Raw genomic sequence first — 27,048 nt, forward strand, 5'->3', positions numbered from 1 at the left:
ATTTTTTTATATTTACTTTTTTTAATTAATTTATTTATTTTCAGCATAACAGTATTCATTACTTTTTCACCACACCCAGTGCTCCATGCAATCCGTACCCTCTATAATACCCACCACCTGGTACCCCAACCCTCCACCGCTCCCCGCCACTTCAAACCCCTCAGATTGTTTTTCGGAGTCCATAGTCTCTCATGATTCACCTGCACTTCCAATTTACCCCAACTCCCTTCTCCTCTCTAACACCACTTGTCCTCCATGCTATTTGTTATGCTCCACAAATAAGTGAAACCTTATGCTAATTGACTCTCTCTGCTTGACTTATTTCACTCAGCATAATCTCTTCCAGTCCCATCCATGTTGCTACAAAAGTTGGGTATTCATCCTTTCTGATGGAGGCATAGTACTCCATAGTGTATATGGACCACATCTTCCTTATCCATTCGTCCGTTGAAGGGCATTTTGGTTCTTTCCATAGTTTGGCGACCGTGGCCATTGCTGCTATAAACATTGGGGTACAGATGGCCCTTCTTTTCACTACATCTGTATCTTTGGGGTAAATACCCAGGAATGTAATGGCAGGGTCATAGGGAAGTTCTATTTTTAATTTCTTGAGGAATCTCCACACTGTTCTCCAAAGAGGTTGCACCAACTTGCATTCCCACCAACAGTGTAAGAGGGTTCCCCTTTCTCCACATCCTCTCCAACACATGTTGTTTCCTGTTTTGTTAATTTTGGCCATTATAACTGGTATAAGGTGATATCTCATACAGCAATTCAGCAAAGTGGCAGGATACAAAGTCAATGTGCAGAAATCAGTGGCTTTCTTATACACTAATAATGAAAATACAGAAAGGGAAATTAGAGAATCGATTCCATTTACTATAGCACCAAGAACCATAAGATACCTGGGAATAAACCTAACCAAAGAGGTAAAGGATCTGTACTTGAGGAACTACAGAACACTCATGAAAGAAATTGAAGAAGACACAAAAAGATGGAAGACCATACCATGCTCTTGGATCGGAAGAATAAACATTGTTAAAATGTCTATACTGCCTAGAGCAATCTATACTTTTAATGCCATTCCGATAAAAATTCCACTGGTATTCTTCAAAGAACTGGAGCAAATAATCCAAAAATTGGTATGGAATCAGAAGCGACCCCGAATCACTAAGAAAATGTTGAAAAATAAAAATAAAGCTGGGGGCATCACGTTACCTGATTTCAAGCTTTATTACAAAGCTGTGATCACCAAGACAGCATGGTACTGGCATAAAAACAGACACATAGACCAGTGAAACAGAGTAGAAAGCCCAGATATCGACCCTATGACTCTATGGTCAATTAATCTTCGACAAAACAGGAAAAAATATACAGTGGAAAAAAGACATTCTCTTCAATAAATGATGCTGGGAAAACTGGACAGCTATAAGTAGAAGAATGAAACTTGACCATTCTCTTACACCGTACACAAAGATAAACTCAAAATGGATAAAAGACCTCAATGTGAGACAGGAATCCATCAGAATTCTAGAGGAGAACATAGGCAGTAATCTCTTTGATATCAGCCACAGCAACTTCTTTCAAGATATGTCTTCAAAGGCAAAGGAAACAAAAGCGAAAATAAACTTTTGGGACTTCATCAAAATCAAAAGCTTCTGCACAGCAAAGGAAACAGTCAAAAAAAAAAACAAAGAGGCGGGGCAGAGGTCAAGATGGCGGAGAAGTAGCAAGCTGAGACTGCTTCAGCTAGCCGGAGATCAGCTAGATAGCTTATCTAAAGATTGCAAACACCTGAAAATCCATCGGCAGATCGAAGAGAAGAAGAACAGCAATTCTGGAAACAGAAAAACAACCACTTTCTGAAAGGTAGGACCGGCGGAGAAGTGAATCCAAAGCGACGGGAAGATAGACCCCGGGGGGAGGGGCCGGCTCCCGGCAAGCGGCGGAGCAACCGCGCACAAAATCAGGACTTTTAAAAGTCTGCTCCGCGGAGGGACATCGCTCCAGAGGCTAAACCGGAGCGAAGCCCACGCGGGGTCAGCGTGGCCTCAGGTCCCGCAGGGTCACAGAAGGATCGGGGGTGTCTGAGTGTCGCAGAGCTTGCGGGTATTGGAACGGGAAAGCCGGCTACAGAGACAGAGCCGACAGTAAGCTCGCAGCTCCGTGTTACCTTGAACCGGTCGCAGGCTCGGTGAGCTCGGAGCGCGGCCGGAGGTCAGGCAGACGGGAGTAACTGGGCGCTGTTCTCTGAGGGCGCACTGAGGAGTGGGGCCCTGGGCTCTCGGCTCCTCCGGGCCGGAGACCAGGAGGCCGCCATTTGTATTCCCGTCCTCTGGAACTCTACGGAAAGCGCTCAGGGAACAAAAGCTCCTGAAAGCAAACCCGAGCGGATTACTCACCCCGGCCCCGGGTAAGGGCGGTGTAATTCCGCCTGGGGCAAAGACACTTGAAAATCACTACAACAGGCCCCTCCCCCAGAAGATCAACAAGAAATCCAGCCGAGACCAAGCTCACCTACCAAGGAGTGCGGTTTCAATACCAAGGAGAGCAGCAGAATTCCAGAGGAGGAGAAAGCCAAGCACGGAACTCATGGCTTTTTTCCTGTGATTTTTTTTAGTCTTGCAGTTAATTTAATTTTTTCTTTTTCATTTTTTTTTTTTTTTTCTCGCCTTCGGGTAAAATTTTTTTTTTTTTAACTGTTACCTTTTTCTTTTTTAACGATTTTTTACTAGTTTATCTAATATATATATATATTTTTTTACATTTTTCTTAGGTGTTTTCTTTTTTAAAAAAAAATTCTTTTCTTTTTTTTTTTTTTTCTTTTTTCTTTCTTCCTTTTTGAACCTCTTTTTATCCCCTTTCTCCCCACTCACGATTTTGGATCTCTTCTAATTTGGTTAAAGCATATTTTCCTGGGGTTGTTGCCACCCTTTTAGTATTTTACTTGCCCCTTCATTTACTCTTATCTGGACAAAATGACAAGACGTAAAAATTCACCACAAAAAAAAGAACAAGAGGCAGTACCGAAGGCTAGGGACCTAATCAATACAGACATCGGTAATATGTCAGATCTAGAGTTCAGAATGACAATTCTCAAGGTTCTAGCCGGGCTCGAAAAAGGCATGGAAGATATTAGAGAAACCCTCTCGAGAGATATAAAAGCCCTTTCTGGAGAAATAAAAGAACTAAAATCTAACCAAGTTGAAATCAAAAAAGCTATTAATGAGGTGCAATCAAAAATGGAGGCTCTCACTGCTAGGATAAATGAGGCAGAAGAAAGAATTAGTGATATAGAAGACCAAATGACAGAGAATAAAGAAGCTGATCAAAAGAGGGACAAACAGCTACTGGACCACGAGGGGAGAATTCGAGAAATAAGTGACACCATAAGACGAAACAACATTAGAATAATTGGGATTCCAGAAGAAGAAGAAAGTGAGAGGGGAGCAGAAGGTATACTGGAGAGAATTATTGGGGAGAATTTCCCCAATATGGCAAAGGGAACAAGCATCAAAATTCAGGAGGTTCAGAGAATGCCCCTCAAAATAAATAAGAATAGGCCCACACCCCGTCACATAATAGTAAAATTTACAAGTCTCAATGACAAAGAGAAAATCCTGAAAGCAGCCCGGGAAAAGAAGTCTGTAACATACAATGGTAAAAATATTAGATTGGCAGCTGACTTATCCACAGAGACCTGGCAGGCCAGAAAGAGCTGGCATGATATTTTCAGAGCACTAAACGAGAAAAACATGCAGCCAAGAATACTATATCCAGCTAGGCTATCATTGAAAATAGAAGGAGAGATTAAAAGCTTCCAGGACAAACAACAACTGAAAGAATTTGCAAATACCAAACCAGCTCTACAGGAAATATTGAAAGGGGTCCTCTAAGCAAAGAGAGAGCCTACAAGTGGTAGATCAGAAAGGAACAGAGACCATATACAGTAACAGTCACCTTACAGGCAATACAATGGCACTAAATTCATATCTCTCAATAGTTACCCTGAATGTGAATGGGCTAAATGCCCCTGTCAAAAGACACAGGGTATCAGAATGGATAAAAAAACAAAACCCATCTATATGTTGCCTCCAAGAAACACATTTTAAGCCCGAAGACACCTCCAGATTTAAAGTGAGGGGGTGGAAAAGAATTTACCATGCTAATGGACATCAGAAGAAAGCAGGAGTGGCAATCCTTATATCAGATCAATTAGATTTTAAGCCAAAGACTGTAATAAGAGATGAGGAAGGACACTATATCATACTCAAAGGGTCTGTCCAACAAGAAGATTTAACAATTTTAAATATCTATGCCCCCAACGTGGGAGCAGCCAACTATATAAACCAATTAATAACAAAATCAAAGAAACACATAAACAACAATACAATAATAGTAGGGGACTTTAATATTCCCCTCACTGAAATGGACAGGTCATCCAAGCAAAAGATCAGCAAGGAAATAAAGGCCTTAAATGACACACTGGACCAGATGGACATCACAGATATATTCAGAATATTTCATCCCAAAGCAACAGAATACACATTCTTCTCTAGTGCACATGGTACATTCTCCAGAATAGATCACATCCTCGGTCCTAAATCAGGACTCAACCGGTATCAAAAGATTGGGATCATTCCCTGCATATTTTCAGACCACAATGCTCTAAAGCTAGAACTCAACCACAAAAGGAAGTTTGGAAAGAACCCAAATACATGGAGACTAAACAGTATCCTTCTAAAGAATGAATGGGTCAACCGGGAAATTAAAGAAGAATTGAAAAAAATCATGGAAACAAATGATAATGAAAATACAACGGTTCAAAATCTGTGGGACACAACAAAGGCAGTCCTGAGAGGAAAATATATAGCGGTACAAGCCTTTCTCAAGAAACAAGAAAGGTCTCAGGTACACAACCTAACCCTACACCTAAAGGAGCTGGAGAAGGAACAAGAAAGAAACCCTAAGCCCAGCAGGAGAAGAGAAATCATAAAGATCAGAGCAGAAATCAATGAAATAGAAACCAAAAAAACAATAGAACAAATCAACGAAACTAGGAGCTGGTTCTTTGAAAGAATTAATAAAATTGATAAACCCCTGGCCCGACTTATCAAAAAGAAAAGAGAAAGGACCCAAATAAATAAAATAATGAATGAAAGAGGAGAGATCACAACTAACACCAAGGAAATACAAACTATTATAAGAACATACTATGAGCAACTCTACGGCAATAAATTTGACAATCTGGAAGAAATGGATGCATTCCTAGAAACATATAAACTACCACAACTGAACCATGAAGAAATAGAAAGCCTGAACAGACCCATAACCAGTAAGGAGATTGAAACAGTCATTAAAAATCTCCAAACAAACAAAAGCCCAGGGCCAGACGGCTTCCCGGGGGAATTCTACCAAACATTTAAAGAAGAACTAATTCCTATTCTCCTGAAACTGTTCCAAAAAATAGAAATGGAAGGAAAACTTCCAAACTCATTTTATGAGGCCAGCATCACCTTGATCCCAAAACCAGACAAGGATCCCACCAAAAAAGAGAGCTATAGACCGATATCCTTGATGAACACAGATGCGAAAATACTCAACAAAATACTAGCCAATCGGATTCAACAGTACATTAAAAAGATTATTCACCACGACCAAGTGGGATTTATTCCAGGGCTGCAAGGTTGGTTCAACATCCGCAAATCAGTCAATGTGATACAACACATCAATAAAAGTAAGAACAAGAACCATATGATACTCTCAATAGATGCTGAAAAAGCATTTGACAAAGTACAACATCCCTTCCTGATCAAAACTCTTCAAAGTGTAGGGATAGAGGGCACATACCTCAATATCATCAAAGCCATCTATGAAAAACCCACCGCAAATATCATTCTCAATGGAGAAAAACTGAAAGCTTTTCCGCTAAGGTCAGGAACACGGCAGGGATGTCCATTATCACCACTGCTATTCAACATCGTACTAGAGGTCCTAGCCTCAGCAATCAGACAACAAAAGGAAATTAAAGGCATCCAAATCGGCAAAGAAGAAGTCAAATTATCACTCTTCGCAGATGATATGATACTATATGTGGAAAACCCAAAAGACTCCACTCCAAAACTGCTAGAACTTATACAGGAATTCAGTAAAGTGTCAGGATATAAAATCAATGCACAGAAATCAGTTGCATTTCTCTACACCAACAGCAAGACAGAAGAAAGAGATATTAAGGAGTCAATCCCATTTACAATTGCATCCAAAACCATAAGATACCTAGGAATAAACCTAACCAAAGAGACACAGAATCTATACTCAGAAAACTATAAAGTACTCATGAAAGAAATTGAGGAAGACACAAAGAAATGGAAAAATGTTCCATGCTCCTGGATTGGAAGAATAAATATTGTGAAAATGTCTATGCTACCTAAAGCAATCTACACATTTAATGCAATTCCTATCAAAGTACCATCCATCTTTTTCAAAGAAATGGAACAAATAATTCTAAAATTTATATGGAACCAGAAAAGACCTCGAATAGCCAAAGGGATATTGAAAAAGAAAGCCAACGTTGGTGGCATCACAATTCCGGACTTCAAGCTCTATTACAAAGCTGTCATAATCAAGACAGCATGGTACTGGCACAAAAACAGACACATAGATCAATGGAACAGAATAGAGAGCCCAGAAATAGACCCTCAACTCTATGGTCAACTAATCTTCGACAAAGCAGGAAAGAATGTCCAATGGAAAAAAGACAGCCTTTTCAATAAATGGTGCTGGGAAAATTGGACAGCCACATGCAGAAAAATGAAATTGGACCATTTCCTTACACCACACACAAAAATAGACTCAAAATGGATGAAGGACCTCAATGTACGAAAGGAATCCATCAAAATCCTTGAGGAGAACACGGGCAGCAACCTCTTCGACCTCTGCCGCAGCAACATCTTCCTAGGAACAACGCAAAAGGCAAGGGAAGCAAGGGAAAAAATGAACTACTGGGATTTCATCAAGATCAAAAGCTTTTGCACAGCAAAGGAAACAGTTAACAAAATCAAAAGACAACTGACAGAATGGGAGAAGATATTTGCAAACGACATATCAGATAAAGGACTAGTGTCCAGAATCTATAAAGAACTTAGCAAACTCAACACCCAAAGAACAAATAATCCAATCAAGAAATGGGCAGAAGACATGAACAGACATTTCTGCAAAGAAGACATCCAGATGGCCAACAGACACATGAAAAAGTGCTCCATATCACTTGGCATCAGGGAAATACAAATCAAAACCACAATGAGATATCACCTCACACCAGTCAGAATGGCTAAAATCAACAAGTCAGGAAATGACAGATGCTGGCGAGGATGCGGAGAAAGGGGAACCCTCCTACACTGTTGGTGGGAATGCAAGCTGGTGCAGCCACTCTGGAAAACAGCATGGAGGTTCCTCAAAATGTTGAAAATAGAACTGCCCTATGACCCAGCAATTGCACTATTGGGTATTTACCCTAAAGATACAAATGTAGTGATCCAAAGGGACACATGCACCCGAATGTTTATAGCAGCAATGTCCACAATAGCCAAACTATGGAAAGAACCTAGATGTCCATCAACAGATGAATGGATCAAGAAGATGTGGTATATATACACAATGGAATACTATGCAGCCATCAAAAGAAATGAAATCTTGCCATTTGCAACAACATGGATGGAACTAGAGCGTATCATGCTTAGCGAAATAAGTCAAGCAGAGAAAGACAACTATCATATGATCTCCCTGATATGAGGAAGTGGTGATGCAACATGGAGGCTTAAGTGGGTAGAAGAATAAATGAAACAAGATGGGATTGGGAGGGAGACAAACCATAAGTGACTCTTAATCTCACAAAACAAACTGAGGGTTGCCGGGGGGAGGGGGTTGGGGAGAAGGGGGTGGGATTATGGACATTGGGGAGGGTATGTGATTTGGTGAGTGCTGTGAAGTGTGTAAACCTGGTGATTCACAGACCTGGGGATAAAAATATATGTATATAAAAAATATATGTTTATAAAAAAAAAAAAAAAAAAAAAAAACAAAAACAAAAACAAAAACAAAGAGGCAACCCACGAAATGGGAGAATATATTTGCAAATGACAGTACAGACAAAAGGTTGATATCCAGGATCTATAATGAACTCCTCAAACTCAACACACATGAAACAGGCAAACATATCAAAAAATGGGCAGAAGATATGAACAGACACTTCTCCAATCAAGACATTCAAATGGCTATCAGACCCATGAAAAAATGTTCATCATCCCTAGCTCTCAGGGAGATTCAAATTAAAACCACATTGAGATATCACCTTACAGCAGTTAGAATGGCCAAAATTTTAAAAATGGCTATTTTAAAAACTGGCTCACAAAATTTCTGAGCTCTCATGTACTGGTATGAGCCGGTACTGAGACTACATTGCCTGTAATGTTATGCAAAGACAGAGACAAGAGAGAGAATGACTATCCTTGGAAAGCTGTAGAACAGCTACTTAACTGGTCACCTGGATGAAAGAATTCTCCAATTTCTCATATTTATTGAAGTTTTTCTTGAACCATTATTAGGTAATTTGTCAGCCTCTCCTCATAGTTAAGTAGTTATTAAAAATCAATAAAATCTGATTTAAAAGCATTGTATATACTATGTATAAAGGTAGTATATACAATATACAATATAGTATTTATATTGTACACATATAAATAATATATGCCATATATAAAATACATAATATATGATATATTATATATGTATACTGTATGTATTATATGTTATAATATATGACACAATATTATATAGTATATAGTATTTGCCATATAATATACATATAAAATATGTATATTATTAAATTATACATATACATAATATAACATATATAATATAATAAAAGAATAACTATATTTTTCCAAAGAGATTACTGTGAAGAAAAACACTAATTTGGATATATAACAACAATGATAACAGTTATATGATACTTTATATATTATAAATAATGTTCTCATATATTATTTAATCCTAGCAACATCATGATATTCTCATTACTCTAATTTTAGGAATATATTATAAAGAAATTATATACATTAGTTACATGTCAGGAGACCCACAAATGGGACCTAGGTTAAACTTAAGCAGTAAAATGGTAAAATATCCAAAACTAGTATTTGAAAATGATAGTTCACTCAATCACAAGAATCACAAATCCCAAAGTAAAAATAGATAAAATATTTTCCTCCATAAAACATGATTTGAGTTCTTATTATCACGTGCAAAGTACTGCATGAGGAAAAGAGACAAAGGCACAGATCCTCTGTCCAGACAATCATCAAATCAGCAGCCCACTATATCCCTGGCAGATATCAGCAAACAGGGATTCAAAATTCATTGTGCCTATGTTCGCTTCTCCAAGCCTGGGAAAATTTGTACTCTCCAAAGCCCATTTTTGAACATGAGAATATCATGGTTCATTCATTTTGTTTCAGCCAAACAGAACAGCAAAATTAAAATATGAAAGCAGCTACTCTGGGCCCTGAACAGCCAATGACAGAGGCCCAGGGTGGAGGAATGGATGTTAGAGGTCAGAGCAAGGTTACCTAGAGGATTAGATGAGATTCTATATACAAAAGCCCCCAGCAAAGCACCTGGCTCACAGCAGACCCTCTATCAGTAAGGAAAAAAAAACAAAAAACAAAAAACAAAACAAAACGCTGTCTAACCACATTTATCCTGTGAGGGAATTAAGATCCCTGGAAGTTAATTTGCTTTCACAGAGTGCTGGCATCAGGTCAGGACCTGGAGTCTGCACTGTAGGGTTTTCTCACTATGTCCACTGCCAAGGCAGAATTGATGATACATTCAACTTCGAAACAATCTGTAATGTTTCCTGGATCAAGTGGTAGCATTCATATAAAGTACTTGTTAATCTAAGAGTTAAGAACCACTCGATATAGAGTTCTGTAAATATGCAGGTGATCAAATGAGTCAGTGTTAAGCTTTTTAAAGGATACTAGTCATAAATAAAATACTTTAATTCTGAATTAACCAAAACTTATCTCAGTGCTTGGAGCATATATTGTTGTGAAGGGGTTATTCTTTTATTTCTTGTGCGTGCGTTTGCTTTATGATAATAACCAGTGAAAGTCTCAAACTCTTCCTGAACTTATCTATATAAACATGATTTGTGTGAGACAAACTCCCTTCTCCATTCACTCTACAGAAGCCATGTGCTTCTGTATCACTGTGCCTTCTTATCTACTGCTGCTGGCTCTCTGCAGGATGAGCTGTTATGTGTGAGATAAACGCCTGCTCACCAGACGGGATCTAGCTAACACGTCTCCAATTCTCCAGGCAGAGAGAAATCCTCCATTTTCTACTCTCATCAAACTTTTTACACCTGTCTTCTAAAAGTTATTGAGTATCCAGCACATGCTAGGTACTGGGCTAAGTACGGATAAAAGCTGACATTTATCATGCACTCACCACGTGCCATGGTCTGCACTAATTGCAGCATCTTACTTATTTAAGCCTCACAACAGTTCTGTGAGTGTAGACCTATCTTACCACCATCTTACAGATGAGAAGACTGGGGTAGATTAAGTAAATTTGTAAATTGATTAAGGGGCAGAGATTTAGAGGCAGACAACAGATCTTGATTGACAGCCCCAACTGCTTCCCCTCTTGAGCAGCTACAGCAGCTGCTCCAGCCTATAGACCTGGCAAGGAGAGGTTCTAGTGCCAGCTCATTTCTGCACAACCAGTGACTCTTTTGGACAACTTTTGTTTGGAAAAGCCCTACTCTAATAGGAATCCCTATTAAAGTTGTTGCATGTGATTGCTCATAGAATAAGGCACCCGTGTGCCCACCAACTTGAAACTGTTTGGCTGGTGAACAGAACACATGAAAGTAAAACATAAAAGAAAGGTTTAGATACAGGGAAGAGATGTATGTAGTAATGCTAATATACTTGAAATAAATCACAGTAAACCACAACACACACATACACCCCCCACACACAGAGGCATCTTTTGTATTAAAAAAGAAAGCGTTGGAAAATAATTTGGAATCTATCTTAGCTGTAGATTGATTGTACTGTTGAAAATGATTTTGTGTGTGTGTGTGCACACAGGAGTGCACATGCTTCTGTGTGTGTGCTTCCTTCCCCTAGCTGACCAGCCATTGTTAGTGGTCAGCTTTTTCCCTTTATAAGTCACTACATAGTGCTGCTAGGTGTGTATATTTTTCATGCGTTTGTTAATTTTTATTGATTCTAGTTTTTGTTAAAGACATTTGACTCTCTGTTTAAAAAAAAAAAAAAAAAAAAAAAAGGTTGAGAGGTGTTTAGCCCTGGGCTGCAGTCTGTGGGTCTTCCCTCCTCCACCTTCCTTCCTCCTCTTTCCACTGTGTAAACTATCCCTCCCTGCCTGCTTTTGCTTTCATCTCTATCTTGCACAGGCGTTTTTACCAATAAGTGTTTTCATATCTAATCCTGTCTTGGTGTTTGCTTTTCAGAGAATGAATACTGAGAAAATGTATATGAGATATTATCATTGCCTCAAAGAACTCACAGTCTCACTGGAGGAAAGAACATACATATTAAAAAATACAAATAACTTGATGAGATGATTCCTATATTTGTAGTAGAAATAAAGCATCTTGAGAATCCAGATAAGAAAGTGATTGCTCTGTCTGGAGTAGATGAATGCAAATTAAGGACAAACACAAGGAGGAGATGAATTCTAGGTTGGATCCCAAAGGAGCTATTAGGATGGCTGAAATAAGGGGAATTCAGAAAGAGAGAATAACATCAGCAAAGACATAGAGGAACGAAGTCTTTCAAGTACTTAGGAAATAATGTTACTTGTCCATTCCTGAGAAATGGCTTCACTGTTACTGTACTTTAAAACACACAGACACATACACACACAGATCAGCAAAGCATACTTTGTTCAGAGCTGCCCATTTCAGGAGACCTTCTAAACTCAGTCCTCCCAAAAATAAAGGAAGCATGAACCACAATCTGACTCCAGTCCCCTGTTCTGTCTACATTTATTGTACAAATCATGTGCCAGGCAGATCATTAGAGGAAGAGCCACAGATTTAAATATAGGTGTGACAAAGTTCTGTAAAACAGAAAACAACAGGAAAATAATAGGCTTTCTTTCCATTACTATTTCCTTTCCAATAGAAAAAACATTGAGAAGGACTGGTCTAACCTGCATGAAAATGTGATCAAATTAGTGCTGATACACTCTGGAGGGAGGTAAGTTTCTGCAAATCCAGTCGTGTGGAAAAATGTGAAGGATGATGCATCCTTGAGAGATACGTCCCTGCATTTCCAGGGAAAAATGTGTAGCTTGCATATTACAGGGTGTGTGCTGGGAGTAAAAATTTTGGAAATGCAGAAACACAAATGAGAAAATAAAAGTTACCCATATTTCTATGGCACAGGGAAATATACACAAATATGTGTGTATCTATGTACATACGCATGCATGTGTGGAGAACATGTTTAAAATGAATGGGATAACACCACATGGGACGTTTTATAAACAGACATTTTTATAAACAGTGTTGGGTGCCTCGGTGGTTCAGTGGGTTAAAACCTCTGCCTTTTGCTCAGGTCATGATCCCAGGGTCCTAGGAATGAGCCCTGCATCGGACTCTCTGCTCAGCAGGGAACTTGCTTCCCCCCCTCCCTCTCTTTGCCTGCCTCTCTCCTACTTGTAATCTCTCTCTCTCTCTCTAACATATAAATAAAGTCTTGGAAAAAACCCAGCTTGTATCATTTAGTTCTGTACTAGGAGCTATTGCTATCTACCATCACGAAAATTTCCCCTGCCCTGATTTCTGAGATATTTTTCTCTTCTAATTCTTGCTCCTTTCTTGCACTGACTTTTCCTCCTCTACTCTCCTCTTAAATCTTGAGGCTTTCTTGGGTCCACACTTTTCTCTGCTCATTCAGCCTGGTCTTTCAGCATGGTAGGGTCCTCATTCCCTGGCATCCCCCGCTGACCCTCCACTGATAGCTCCCTTCATGACTGTCTTATGTTTTCTAAGTCCCCACGAAACATCTTAACTTGAATAACTCACGTATAACTCAAACACAATCTACCAAGAACTGAACTCAAATCTGATAAAAGCCTTTCCTTAGTTTTTAGATAGTACTGACGAAATACTGAAGCCAGAGGGTTATCATCCTTGCCTTCTCCCTCTTTTTCCCTCCCAATGATCTTTGGTTACAAAAGATGATCTTTTCTATATGCAGCTGCCTCTCCCATTATTCTGTCCTCTCTAGCACTTCTGGCATGACCTTTGTAAGGGTCCCTTATCATCTCTCACCTGTTCTGTGGCAGAAGGTCCCTAACTTGTCTCCCTCCACCACACCTACTCATACTAAATACTAAATGCAGCAGGAGGAATTAATTTACAAATAGACTTTTTTTTTCCAAGAGATTTTGCAGGGAAGAATAGAAAAGACCAAAACATTCAAAAACATCAAGAGAAGGCCACGTTAAAGCAAAGTTTGTTTGCTTTGTAATGTGAGAAAAAAAAATTTAAAGATTTTATTTATTTATTTCAGAGACAGAGCATGATGAAGTGGGGGAGGGTCAGAGGGAGAAGGAGACTTCCCGCTGAGCAGGGAGCCCAATGCGGGACTTGATTCGGGACTTGATCCTGGAACTCCAGGATCATGACCTGAACCCAAGGCAGTCGCTTGACCAACTGAGCCACACAGGTGTCCCTGTAAAGTGAGAAAATTTAAGGAATATTGGTAGACAGCAAGGGAAGGAGCTAGTAAATCTGCAGTATAAGGGAAGGTTAACAAGGTAAGTTTCCCAAGAATGTCAGAAGGAATGAGATCCCAGAGCAATCCTCAGAACCCAAAGGAAAAGAAGTGAGAATAAGTAAAAGATCTATATTTTGGGACACTTAAGGAGTTTGTACGCTGAATTCTCAGGTTATCTGCTAAAGGTGAAAGAAAGAAGAAAAAGTGGGACCTTTGAAAAGATTGGTAAAATCTTGTGACAACCTGATCTTAAATACTGCTGAATGGGATTGAGTAGAGATAAGCAACTGTCTGTTTATATGTTCACCACTATGCCCACACTTAGCACTGTGCCTGAGCATAGTGCCCCCTCAGTACAACCCTGAGGGACTAAGCTCCACAAGAGCAGAAATCAGGTCTCATTCATACAACTCACACTGGACTTAATCATTTAGAAACTCAAGTGTCAACAGAATGAATTTTATAGAAAATTCCATAAAAATATCATGAGCCAGACTCTCTGAAACTGGAAGCTTCTCGTATTATCCACTTAAAGTTCAACTTTATTAAGAAGAAACAAAGATAATTCATTTTCATTTCAGGGATTCACTAAATTCATAGTGAATCTAAAAAACAACTCTTAGAATATGTTTGTATCATTAAAAATTAAACAATTTTCCTATTCTTACTGTTGATATTGTACAATCTTACAAATGATACTAAAATAGTCATTATCTTTTATATTTTAATTACCCAAAACAGGAAACAGAATTAATTTTTTTTAGAAATATCATTTGAAATCTTTCTCAAAGTTATCAAAACAAATACAAGAGTCTTCTGATAAATTCTGAAAAAATATATTCTAAGTCATTTTGAAGTGCCTTACGTAAACAATTAGTTCTACCTTGACTCTGTCTGTGCGGCTGTTGAAAAGTCCAATCCGTCTAATGGTGCTGAGGATGGGATCGGTGGAGTCATCAATCATGTTGTGAGTGGTCACTGGAGGCAAAGACTGTCGCTGAAGTCATAGAGGAAAGAAAATGTCAATTGTGGGACGAATTAATAAGTGTGACTAATTTCAACAATAGGTCATTGGCAACATGTCATCCAACTTTTATGCCCTCTATCTTTTGGAGACATTAATGATGATGACTAAGTTTTGTGCAGGTTTCAGAGGAAGGCAAAGGCTTGAAGAACTTCCTTCTGGAATTATGAACACATGATACTTCTGTTTCTCACCTGCAGCCACTACATGAAAGGCCTAGACTTCTTAACCACTCTTAAGACCTGTTTGGAATGAAGGTGTCCTGAAGTTGTGACTCAAGATGAACCCTTTTCCTGGACCCTTCTAGCAGGCCTGTCCTCTGATGGTACCTGATGCCTCACTGTTATGACAAGATGTTGGTGAATGCCTATCTTCCATTTTTACAAAAAGTCCTCTCAGCTGAGAAACATTCACCTTTTCTTGATCATGACTCAAAATGCCATGCTTTTCAAAGATTTTTAGGGACCATTTTGTTGTCACTGCAATATACAATTGCAATTGTATATCCAATTGCAATTGCAAATCCAATTTCAAATGGACGTATTGGTTCCAAAGGAATTTTTAAGTTGATACAAGATAAATTCCAAGAAAAAAATTTTTTTTAAAGATTTTATTTATTTATTTGACAGAGAGAGATCACAAGTAGACAGAGAGGCAGGCAGAGAGAGAGAGAAAGGAGGAAGCAGGCTCCCTGCCGAGCAGAGAGCCCGATGCGGGAGTCCCCGGACGCGAGATCATGACCTGAGCCGAAGGCAGCGGCTTAACCCACTGAGCCACCCAGGTGCCCCCCAAGAAATTTTTTAAAAGAGCACTGAAAAGCACCCAAAAAAGAAAATAAGTAAAGTTGTCATTTAGGTAAATGCATAAGAAAGACTTTTCTAGCTCCTGGGTTTATATGTTTCCCAAACTTGCCCATTCTAATAAGTTAAAATATTGATCTAAATTGATTTTAACGATCTTGGGAGTGTGGGTCACTCTTTTCTTCATTACCTGAGTTGAGAAGATGGCTCTTTTCATAATTGTTACATCATCTCGATCCAAAATGTTGTTCATGTCAGGAATTTCTCCTCTGTGGGGCAAAATAATATTAATAAGAAAAATAAAAATAACTGGCACCAATTCAATGTCTCCATGAGTCCGATAGTGCTCTAAGCACTTTAAAAAAAATATAAAGCAAACATGGTTTCCTGATGACTCTCAAAGGCATGAAGAAGTTTGATAAAAGAATAATTTCGATAGCATAGAAGAAAGTTAAAATTCCTTTTTAAATTTTTTAAATTGTAACTTCTTTTTAAAAAAGATTTTATTTGTTTATTTGACAGAGATTGATAGTGAGAACAGGATCACAAGCCGGGGCGGGGGGCGGGGGGCGGGGGTGGTGGGAGTGGGAGAGGAAAAGCAGGCAGGACTCTGCGATCATGACCTGAGCCAAAGGCCAATGCTTAAGGACTGAGCCACCCAGATATCCCTTAAAACTCATTTTTAAAACATTAATGTTGACCATCAGGAGGACACTGTCATCATATTTGGCTACTCTTGAATATGTTCACAAGTGGCCATACCTGTCCATCTATAATTTGATATTTTTACAGGTAAAAGGAAATGATGCATGTTTGCCACAATCAGTCAGGAGACAACCAGCTTTCTCTTCATATTCTAATAAAATCCATATATTTTATATATATTATTATTTTATAATATATTTTGATTTGATTTAATTATTTAGAATTTTTAATACTTTTATATATTTCATTTATTTTATTATGTATTTGAATGTTTATTATTCTTTAAGTAAATATAGGTTACTTAACATTACTTAATATAAACTTAGTATATAAATAAATATAGGTATTTAATATATAAAGTCAATACATATCTTGACTTATAAGTTTCATGAAATCTCCATCAGTTTCACATTGACATATTAGCTCCTATTGAGAATCTCATTGAATTAGAACCTAATTTGTCTATGTGATGATGTCACATTTGTACAACCTGTTTATAAGTATTTTTCAGATGATGGGTAAAACAAAACCCGTTCCCATAATATAATACATATTCAAAGGCTAATAATTCTTTTATATTTGGAACAAAAGAAATACATGATAGTGTATAAGTTATTAAATTTGAATAACGAAGCCCTAACATATTTGAAGTGTGAAGTAGTCTCAGCACCTACCTTAACAATGCATCATAGAGTTTTTTTCCAAAATTTTCCTTCACAGAATGTGCAATGTCCCTGTATGAATTGGAAGATTTATAATTTAAACATTGTTGCAATTTAAAATCTGTTTGTGTGACCATGCTGATGTTTTGTCAATGTGTCCTTCGAAATTAACAGATTTCTTTTGTTGAACCTCTTCTACTGTTTTTCCCAGTTGCCAATTTAGCTTGAGTTCAGACCTCCAGATTTGAAGCAGCAGAACGTCCTGAGCAGCCCACAGAGCTTAACATTTTTTTGCCTGATGATACTCAGGCCAGGATAAAGGACAGGGTGGGGTAGTGGATGGAAGTATAGATGTAACAAGATGGCAAATTCATTGGTGATTGTTGAATGTGGGCTATGAGAATGGAGGGGGTCATTACACTAAATGTCTTTACTTTAGCTTTCATTTTTAAATTTTCACAATAAAATTAAAAATAAACTCGACCTATCTTTAAATATTTCTACAGAGTTTTTAATCCTTCCATGGTGGCTCATTCCAATGTTTTTATAGTAACACAGTTTGATAGGCACTACATAATCTGACATAGTAGCCTATGAGAAGAGAACCAAGCAGCACTTGTGCTATAATAATCTTTTTTTTAAGATTTTTTATTTATTCATTTGTGAGAGAGCGGGAGAGCAGAAACAGAGGGGGAGGGTCAGAGGGAGAGAGAGAAGTAGACTCCCTTCTGAGCAGTGACCGCCCCTCCACCCCTACCCAACGTGGAGGGTTGATCCCAGAACCCCAGGATCGTGACCTGAGCCAAAGGCAGAAGCTCAACTGACTTAGCCACCCAGGTACCCTTTGTGCTATAATAATGTTTTCTTTTTAATATTTTATTTATGTATTTGACAGAGAGAGAGAGTGAGAGAGGGAACACACGCACAGGGAGTGGGAGAGGGAGAACCAGGCTTCCCGCAGAGCAGGGAGCCCGATGCGGGGCTTGATCCCAGGACCTTGGGACCATGAGCTGAGCCAAAGGCAGACATTTAACACCTGAGGCACCCAGGTGCCCATGTGTTATAATAATTATATCTTAAAGAAAAAAGTTTAAGGACATATATCAGAAATTACACATGTTTAAAAAATTGGTTGACACTAATTGCTTGAGAGTATTTACAAGACATGAGGTTACCATAGCTGTTTCCGTACTGCTTGGCCTTTCAGCGTTTCCACATTGAAATTATTTGTCTTGGCAGGCATGATGAAAAACACCACCACTGTGACATCACTTTTATGCATCTAGTAGGGGATTAGGAAATACGACAAGTCAACTACCAAAGGTAAAAGAAAACATCAACAGATGGACCTTAAACTTAAAAAAAAAAAAACTGTTTTAAATTATCTTTAAATAAAAACAATACTTATTTATGATTCACAGAGAAATTAAAGCCACCTTCCTGAAGCTTTACTCAGAAATATTAATTTAAATCTGGTTTTTAGTCATGATCTTTTGATTAACAATTTGAAAATTCATGCATAAAATATTTTCCTTAAGCAGGTAAAATACATAGCAATTGCTAGTGGTATCACAGTGCTTTTCTGGGGTTAAAAAAAAAGGTCAGATGAATGTGAGTTATGTTACAAAGTCAAAATTAGTTCTTTAAAATTTCAGATTGGAAAATTTATGGGGATTTAGCTTTGTTTCAATCTCTTTTTTCCAGTTTACTCACAATAATTTGCACAAATAGATTGCTTAAACTTTTCCTTTAAAAGTCTTTCCATAATGCTGCATTTTGTTTTTCTGGCCCTAAAGCACAGGAACAAGCATATGCCCAGCCCCTCTGGTGGCAGGCAGTGCTGGATGCTTTAAAAGCTTAACTTAACCCAAGCCTCATAATAACAACAGCTAGCATGTTCTTCATTTTACTAACTGAAAGAGTGGCGCGAGTGTTTCAATTGTCTGAGTTACTATAACAGATTATTGACAAAGCTAAGATTCAAACTGGTGTTTTTTTTATTCTATACTGTTTTCTTTTTCTCTTCCCTAGCACATCTCAGAAGGAAATGACATACCCAAACAGCTGTGAGAGTGGAAGCATAAACTCACTTAAGACAGTGCACATATGAATGTTCATGTGTTCTGGAAATGACTGTCTCCTAAGTGTGGGCACCCATACTTTGTGGCCCCCTCAGAGGTCTGACTGTCTATTAAGATAATCTGTAGAAGTCAGAGACTAGGAAACTCACTCCAGAGTAGCCAACGTGCTATGAAAGAATAAATATACTATATGAAAGAGAATGCTTTCTTTTAATTTCTTCAAGTATTGTAATGACCTTTGATATCTAGAATAGTGATTATCCTTTGCTTCATACATAAAGATAAAGTGACTGTTTAATAAATATATAGAAAAATTGATTAATAATATCCCTAAACATGATACATGTTTGATAATAACTTTGAGTCCATAAAGCTTGTTGAATAGATACATATCAGAAATATTATGGAATAAGATTAATCCAGCCTATTCTAGAATAATGTCTGTGGTCTTCAGTCTTATTTTACAGAGTTGGGTTTTTATTAATGTATTATTTCCTTACTAAGTGGTATCAGTAAATCTTTCAGGATACTTGGTAAGATGTTTGCTCTAAAGCAAAAATAAATCTATGTCCAAGGAAAAAAAATTAACTGGAGAACAGTACAAGCTCAGGAAAGTTTAGGTTGTCTTGGTATCTCAGTAGGATTGAAATTCTATGCTGGTCTCCTATAGCTTACTGTTATTTATTCTATATTTTTACATGATAAGATTAGAATATAAGCCAATAACTTTAATCACTAGCTATTACATGGTACCATTTTGTATAGCTCCTTCTATTGGCACAGGTTTTATTGCTGGCTTAATTGGGAACCTATATTAAGTCCCACCTTCCTGAACAAAAATTGATGGATTCCACATGGAAGTGGGAACCTCTTTTCCCCTCCTTGTTTCCACGATGTGGGACATCTCCTGGTTTCATAGTTCAAACTCTTAATCTCAGGGAGGAAGTGTGGCTGGTGAGTAGGGAGAGGAATAGCATTTGTGTGTGTTTTCCCTGTTGTACAGAAAACAACTGCTTGGTTGCTTGCAGTGTGGTGCAGGTTCCCTGCAGGCCTTCTGTGGTTGGGGGAACACAGCAATGTGATGAGCTAGCCAGGTCTACCAGCAGGTTCAATATCAGGAAGCCTATGGGTGTCCTTTAACAAGCCACACCTCCCATTACAGTCTTTATTGGTTTTTAAAATGGTGAATCTTGTTCTCTATTTGCTTGATTTCTTCATATTTATCTCTCAACTGGTTAACTCTTGGGACAGGAGAAGGAATGCTATAATGTCATCTTAAAACAGAACACAATAAGCTCATGGCTCTCTTAAAAAAATACCTGATAACATAGACAGATACACGAGTGAACAAAGTGGCGATCCCAATATGTAACTTGAAAGGCTGGAGCTGTTCTTAGAAGATTGTCATTTTAAGTATTCACAATCATATATCTGTTAGAAACTTCTTCAGAAGCCAGAAAGTTCTGTTCTTCCCACAGAAGGAAGTCCTCCTGTAAAAGTGTTAGACACTGTTCTATAGCATTCTTACCCTCAGCAGAAAATTTAGCCTGGATAAGGCTTCTAGGAAGATGTCAGCTCCTTTGTTTGAAAACTCATATCTCCCAGCAATGAAAAGGAACAAAGTCTTTTCAAGATCGAAGTCCAGATGACTAAAACAAAACAAAACAGTTTCAAATGAAATAAGGCAACAGCAACAAGATGTACAAACGAGTTCTGTTAAAGTTCAAAGGGGGCTGGGAAAGATAAACATTTACTATAACAATATTGTTTTCTCTATGCCATAGGTTTTTTTTAAATAAAGAAGAGCATACCCATAGAAATGACCTCGAACAAAATCTTGGATCCTGGCCTTGTACATGGCATGTAGATTTTGAAACTCATGCACTGCTGAAAATTTCTTAACATTTAAGCCATTTGGAGTAACTACGTCTGGAAAAGCAAAAAAAAAAAAAAATCATCACAGAAATCTTTTGAGAGAGGGTACCATTGTAGCAAAATAGTGTGCTTGCATATATTAAATTTAAAAATTAATTAATTAATTAATTAACTAATTTATATGTTCCTTAACATTTCTAGTTTATATCATACAACTAAAAATTCATAAAACATCAGAATAAGTAACTGAAATAGGAAATTAGGGGTGTGTGACCAAAATAACATTAACTAGTACAACAAAATGTCTAATTAAAAGCACAAATAAGGAGTACTATAGTTTTCATTTATTGGTGGCTTACTATTGCTCTAAATGCTCAGAATGCTTTAAAATATAACTCATCTAATCCTTGCAAGAAGCAATGGGGTAGGTGTTCTTATCTGCATTTTCAGACACCCAAACAGGCCCAGAGCTGTTCAGGAATCTGAGAACACAAATACCGGTAGGAGTAGAATCCATGCAGTCTGCCTCCACATGTTGTGTCTCTGGCCATGGTGTGCATGAAACTACCTCCTAGCATCTTGTTTGACCAAGTGTATGGGAAATGTACTATCTGGAAAATTGGAAAGGCAGTCCTTTATTTCTAATTCCCAGAAGATTTACTCAAGCAGGAAGACATTTTTGGTTTTCCAGAATAATCAGCCTGTGACAAGAAAGATAGAGACTCCTCAGGGTACAAGATGGGAACTACCTACTGACTTGAATACACGGGTTGCTGCAAAAACAAATGAAATTCAAAAAAAGAAGCTATGTCAAAAAAAAAAATTTAACACATGGCAACGGGCATTTTTGCAATGGAGATTTGAGCTAGAATTATAACTGTGCCATCATTTTGAAGGATATTTAAGAATTAACAAGCTATCTTTTGAAATGATTCCAGAAAATCAACCCCGGCTTCCTGGTCATAGCAATAGCAAACTGCCGATTCTTCTGATTTTTTACTAAGTAATTGGGATAATTCTTATACTCCACAGCAGAGTCGATTTTAAGTTGCCAAAGTTTCTAGTGAAAACCCTCATGTGAATAATTCCTATAGGACAGTAGACAATCCCCTCTTACAATGTATTTCCCTTTCCATAACATTATATAGTGCTTTGTTCTAGACTCTAGTGTATTTGACAAATATTAGCTTTGTTTTTAGAAAATCATATAAAGTAACTTATTTTGCTATCCACATTTTATAGGAGAAGAATATAACCTATAGAGAGGTTAAGTTATTTGCCCAAGATCAAGTAATTACAAAGTAACAGAGGTAGGATTCAAAACCAGGGCAGCCTGGAGGCATGTGGATGGCTCAGTTGGCTAAATTTTGGACTCTTAATTTCCCTCAGGTTTAGAACTCAAGGTCATGAGATCGAGCACTGTGTCGGATTCCATGCTCAGCTCAGAGTTGACTTGAGAGTCTCTCTCTCCTTCTACTGCTCCCCACACCCCATGTACTTGCTCTTTATTTATAAATAAATAAATAAATAAATCTTTAAAATAAATTAAAATAAAACTAAAGCAGTCTGGCTCTGAGGTCTATACCTTTATCCACTGTGACAATCAGCTGTCTTGTCCAAAAAGATATAGAAGCCAAGAATATATATTAATATCATTTTATTATGACTTTAATTCCTCTGGAACTTTTCAAGTGTTTCACAAACGAAGGTGTATTTGGCAGCAGGAGGAAGGATAAGATTGTGTGGACATTCGATAAAAGAGCAGCCTCAAGAGAAAGTTTTATTTTAGAATAGGAAAAAAAAACAAAGCATTTTGCAAGCACAGAAAAGATACTGTAGACAAGAAACAAGAAGGATGCAAGAAAGAAATAGCATATTGATGGAGTTAACTTCTGTAAGGGGCATGGCAGTGAGAATCCAAGTGAACCCGGGGGAGTACTTGGAAAGACAAAAGGAGAACATGGAAACTGTATGCTGTCATTATTCAAATTTCTTGGATTCTTCTTTAAAAAAAAAAAAAAAATCTAGCACCTTGAATACCTCCTCCAGACATCCAACTAGTATCTTGAAGAAAGACAAATAGAGACAAGATAACGAGGATTAAAGAAAGAGGATATATTCATTAGAACTGTTTGGTAGCAAATAATAGACCCAGTGTTCACACTGGGTAACTAGATACTAACATTGGCTTACCTACAATAATGAGGAATTTGTTCATGGGATGCTCGAGTGCCTCATGGCAAAGGTTTACCTAGGCTTCCGGAATTAGTTTAAACCATTAGTTTAATTCACTGTGGAGAATCTAGAGCCCTCTCAGTCTGTTTTTGTTTTTCATTGTATTTCATTGTAGTTTAGCCTTCTTTTTGTTTTCAATTTTAAAAAGATTTTATTTATTTATTTGAGAAAGAGAGTGTGTGTGTGTGTGTGTGTGTGTGTCCGCGCGCGCGCACGTGCATGTGTGTGTGTGCACACATGCGTGTGGGGGAGGCGCAGGGGAAGAGAGGGAGAAAGAATTTCAAGCAGACTTCCCACTGAGCAGGGACCCCCCCCCCCCAAAGGGAGATTTCACAACACTGAGATCATGACTTGAGCTGAAATTAAGAGTAGGGAACTTAAAAAAAAAAAAAAAGAGTAGGGAACTTAACTGACTGAGCCACCCAGGTGACCCTAGTTTAGCCTTCTTTGCATCCCATGCAACATAAAAGGAAAACGAACACTGCCAACAACTGCAAAGCTGACACACCTATCCTTCAAGAGTGCCTCCCTGTGGACTCATCTGCTTGGACTCCCTCCTGCGGGGGCATTCTTATTGGCTGGTTTATGCTGCGTATCTACCTCTGGACCAATCAGCTTTGGCCAGGTGACAGGGTCATGTTTTATGAACAGGCCTCTTGGCATTGCAACCTCTGGATGGGTCTGGGGATAGTTCCCAGAAAAGCTTTCAAGGTCTTGGGAGGGGTAAAACAATAGGTTTGTACTAAACAGGACCAATGAAGCAATGTCATAAGATGTAGGACTGGAAGAGTCTCATACAAATTTCTAAAATTTTCTGAACTTTCATTTCCTTCAAATAGAAAAGTTACCTTGCTTACACACACCAGGTCACTTGTGACAACCGTAGGGCATAGGCCCACTTCTAGGATAGCCCATTTATTCAACAGGCACAGATTGAATACTACTACTGTGTTCTGGATATAGCTTAGAATTGGTGTTACTATAGAACTACTGACATTGACAATTAAAACGTGTAAAGATTCGGGTAGTAATAGTGAATGCAATTTTTCCTCTATTATTTTATGTTTTTTATTTGTTTGTTTCAAACAAGACTTTTAGACTCTAATGCCATTTAGGACTGAAAGACAGGTGACAAACTCAGAGATAATTACCAGGCTTCCTCTTCAGCATATGTTCAGCTTCTATTGCTGTTATTTCCGATACCGTGGTGAACACATGAGCACAATGGACAGAGGCCCGCTCCATGCAATACCGGTGGTAAATCTGCCTTTCCCCAGCCTCTTTGTCTATGTTAAACTGTGAAAGAAAGAAAGAAAAGAAAGAAGAAAAGAAAAAGAAAAAGCACATATACATTTTCTCATACAATTGACCCTTGACCAACACAGGGTTAGGGACACTAACCTTCTGTGTAGTCAGAAATCTGCATTTAACTTTTGACTCCCCCAACACTTAACTACTAATCGTCTACTGTTGACCAGAAGGCTTACCAATGACAAAAAGAGTTGATTGACACATATTTTATATGTTACATGTATTATATACTATATTTTTATAATAAAGTAAGCTAGAAAAAAGAAATTGCCAGTAAGAAATTCATAAGGAAGAGAAAATATTTACTGGACTGTACAATATTTATTTTTAAAAAAATCCAGGTACAAGTGGACCCATGCAGTTCAAACCCGTGTTGTTCAAGGATCAACTGTACTGATCCTTCTATATAAGCAAAACAAAATCATATATTGTTTTTTCTCAATGCTATGTAAAGTCTTAAGACCACAATAAAGTAATGATAACTTTTTATTAAACCTATTACTAAAATGCACAGCCACTCATGCTTTAAAAAGTATTGTTCAGGGACACCTGGGTGGCTCAGTTGGTCAAGCACCTGCTTTTAGCTTAGGTCATGATCCCAGGGTTTTGGGATCGAGTCCCACATCGTGCTCCCTGCTCAACAGGGAACCTGCTTCTCCCTTTGCCTGCTGCTCCCTTTCTTGTACACCCACTATCTCTCTCCCACTCTCTCTGGCAGATAAACAAGATCTTTAAAAAAAAAAAAAAAACTACTGTTCACTTCATTTCTGCTTCTAAACTGCTACTTAATCCCCTAAGTAAAGATTTCTACTTTGCTATTATTACTAGAATTCATAACTTTTTGGTATTTTAATTGTATTTACTTACCTTACATCTTATAAATATTGAACTGATTCCTTTCACCATGGTCTTTATCATATTTTCCCCATAAACAAAGAAACAGAACTGACATTAGCCTCAATACTAAAAATGAGGATAATCATTATCATCCCTAATTCACTGAAAAGATATCCAACAAAGAGAAGAGACAAATGCTTTTCTAGGGTTGTATAACTCTCATGACCGTATCATTTCAAGGGGATGTACAGTTACTTTAATTGGATGGTATGTTAGATTATGCAATCATCCTTTATTCTGGGCATCTTAACTTTAAAAAAAGCCGTTAAAAACCAACATACCAAGCACCAAACAATTAATTAAATAATTGAAAGCAATTGTGAGCTTTTGCCGTTTTGCCCAGTTGCTGAACATTGTTATGTCTCATATAGCTGCAGATGAAACTAACAGTGTTTGAGAGAGAAAAGCATATAAAGTTTTTGGCATTATATTAGCAGGTGCTTTTGATAATGAAGAGTATTAGAAGCTCAACACTATGCATTGGGCTCTTTTCTAAGCAAGTATCATATTTAATCTTCACAAACCACTAAGGTTTGTATTTTGTCCTCTATTCATGGAGGGAAAGCTAAAGATTGCAGAGGTTAGGACACCTTCCCAAGATCACATTCTCATTAACTGTCTTAGCAGAGCTCTGAAATGATCCCAAATCAGTCTGACTCCAAGCCTGTGCACTCTCCTGCTTTTATACTCCTTGGACTCCAGCTCGACCAGCAAGTCAGGCCCAACAATGACTGAGCTATGTAGAAGAAAGTACTGAAAAAGATTCACTAGGTGATTCTAAAGATTGCAATGAAGAAAGTCCTAGAGCATTCTTTCTTGACTGTAATAGTTTTAATATTTCTCTGAAAATGTTTGAAGAATGGCTTTATATGGCATCCTTTAATCAGCCGATGTTTTCCGAAAAGCTCTATTTGGCTGGTGTCATTTATTCAACCACATCTCTCATCCAACCAACATTTGTTGAGTAATTTATTATTTCTGTGGCCTTCAAAGATCTTATAAATTCGTGAGAATACAGGTTAAAGTTAGGCAGAAATGAGTAAGTGCCTGAGGAAGGTGTAGGATCAGAGTGGGACTGATTCTCCCTGGGGAGAATAGAGAAACTTATCTCATACTATGCAAGTGTTTGCATTGTCAGCATCACCTCTGGAGTGTAAGATTTTCAAGGACAAGGACCATGACTTATTAATCTTTGTTCCTCCAAACTGACTGGATGAATAAAATGGCATTTGGACTGGGACATGAAAGTTTAATTTGGGGAAGGTTTATTTGGATTGAAAAATTGGTTGCCTAAGGAATAGGTATATTAAGTCACATAGCATATGCAGGAAATTACACCTGATGGACTACAGCGTTGGGTATAGGATATAGGAGACATGATAAGATGACAGACAAGCTAGAAAGCCTTTGTTTTGTATACAAGGGAAAGCACTGAAAGGGTTTATTTAAACATATGATAAAGGCAGCCTATGCTTAGGAATGCCAACTGGAAAAAGTATGAAATGTTTCCTATGTTACGGAGCTTTTATGAAGATGAAAAGAGATAACACGCGTCAGATGGTTAGAAAAGTACCTGGCCCCGTAACTTTAGCTATCATTACTACTATGGCTGCTGCTGTTATTGTGGAGAGCAATAAG

At 37.9% G+C, this 27,048-nt stretch overlaps 1 protein-coding gene across 1 annotated transcript in view; it reads right to left on the bottom strand.

Annotated features, from left to right (window-relative positions):
• GYS2 (glycogen synthase 2) overlaps nt 1–27,048 on the bottom strand; it is a 58,751-nt gene that overhangs the window by 12,015 nt on the left and 19,688 nt on the right. Inside the window, exons 5-11 of the mRNA XM_059185714.1 lie at nt 24,354–24,498; nt 20,904–21,021; nt 20,621–20,741; nt 18,187–18,293; nt 17,024–17,083; nt 15,835–15,913; nt 14,704–14,817 (exon numbers count right to left, since the gene is read on the bottom strand). Of these exons, the coding sequence (XP_059041697.1) occupies nt 14,704–14,817; nt 15,835–15,913; nt 17,024–17,083; nt 18,187–18,293; nt 20,621–20,741; nt 20,904–21,021; nt 24,354–24,498 (744 nt within the window). The remainder of the gene's footprint in view (nt 1–14,703; nt 14,818–15,834; nt 15,914–17,023; nt 17,084–18,186; nt 18,294–20,620; nt 20,742–20,903; nt 21,022–24,353; nt 24,499–27,048) is intronic.

This window comes from Mustela lutreola, chromosome 8, assembly GCF_030435805.1.
Source record: "Mustela lutreola isolate mMusLut2 chromosome 8, mMusLut2.pri, whole genome shotgun sequence".
In the NCBI taxonomy this organism is placed as follows: Eukaryota; Metazoa; Chordata; class Mammalia; order Carnivora; family Mustelidae; genus Mustela; species Mustela lutreola.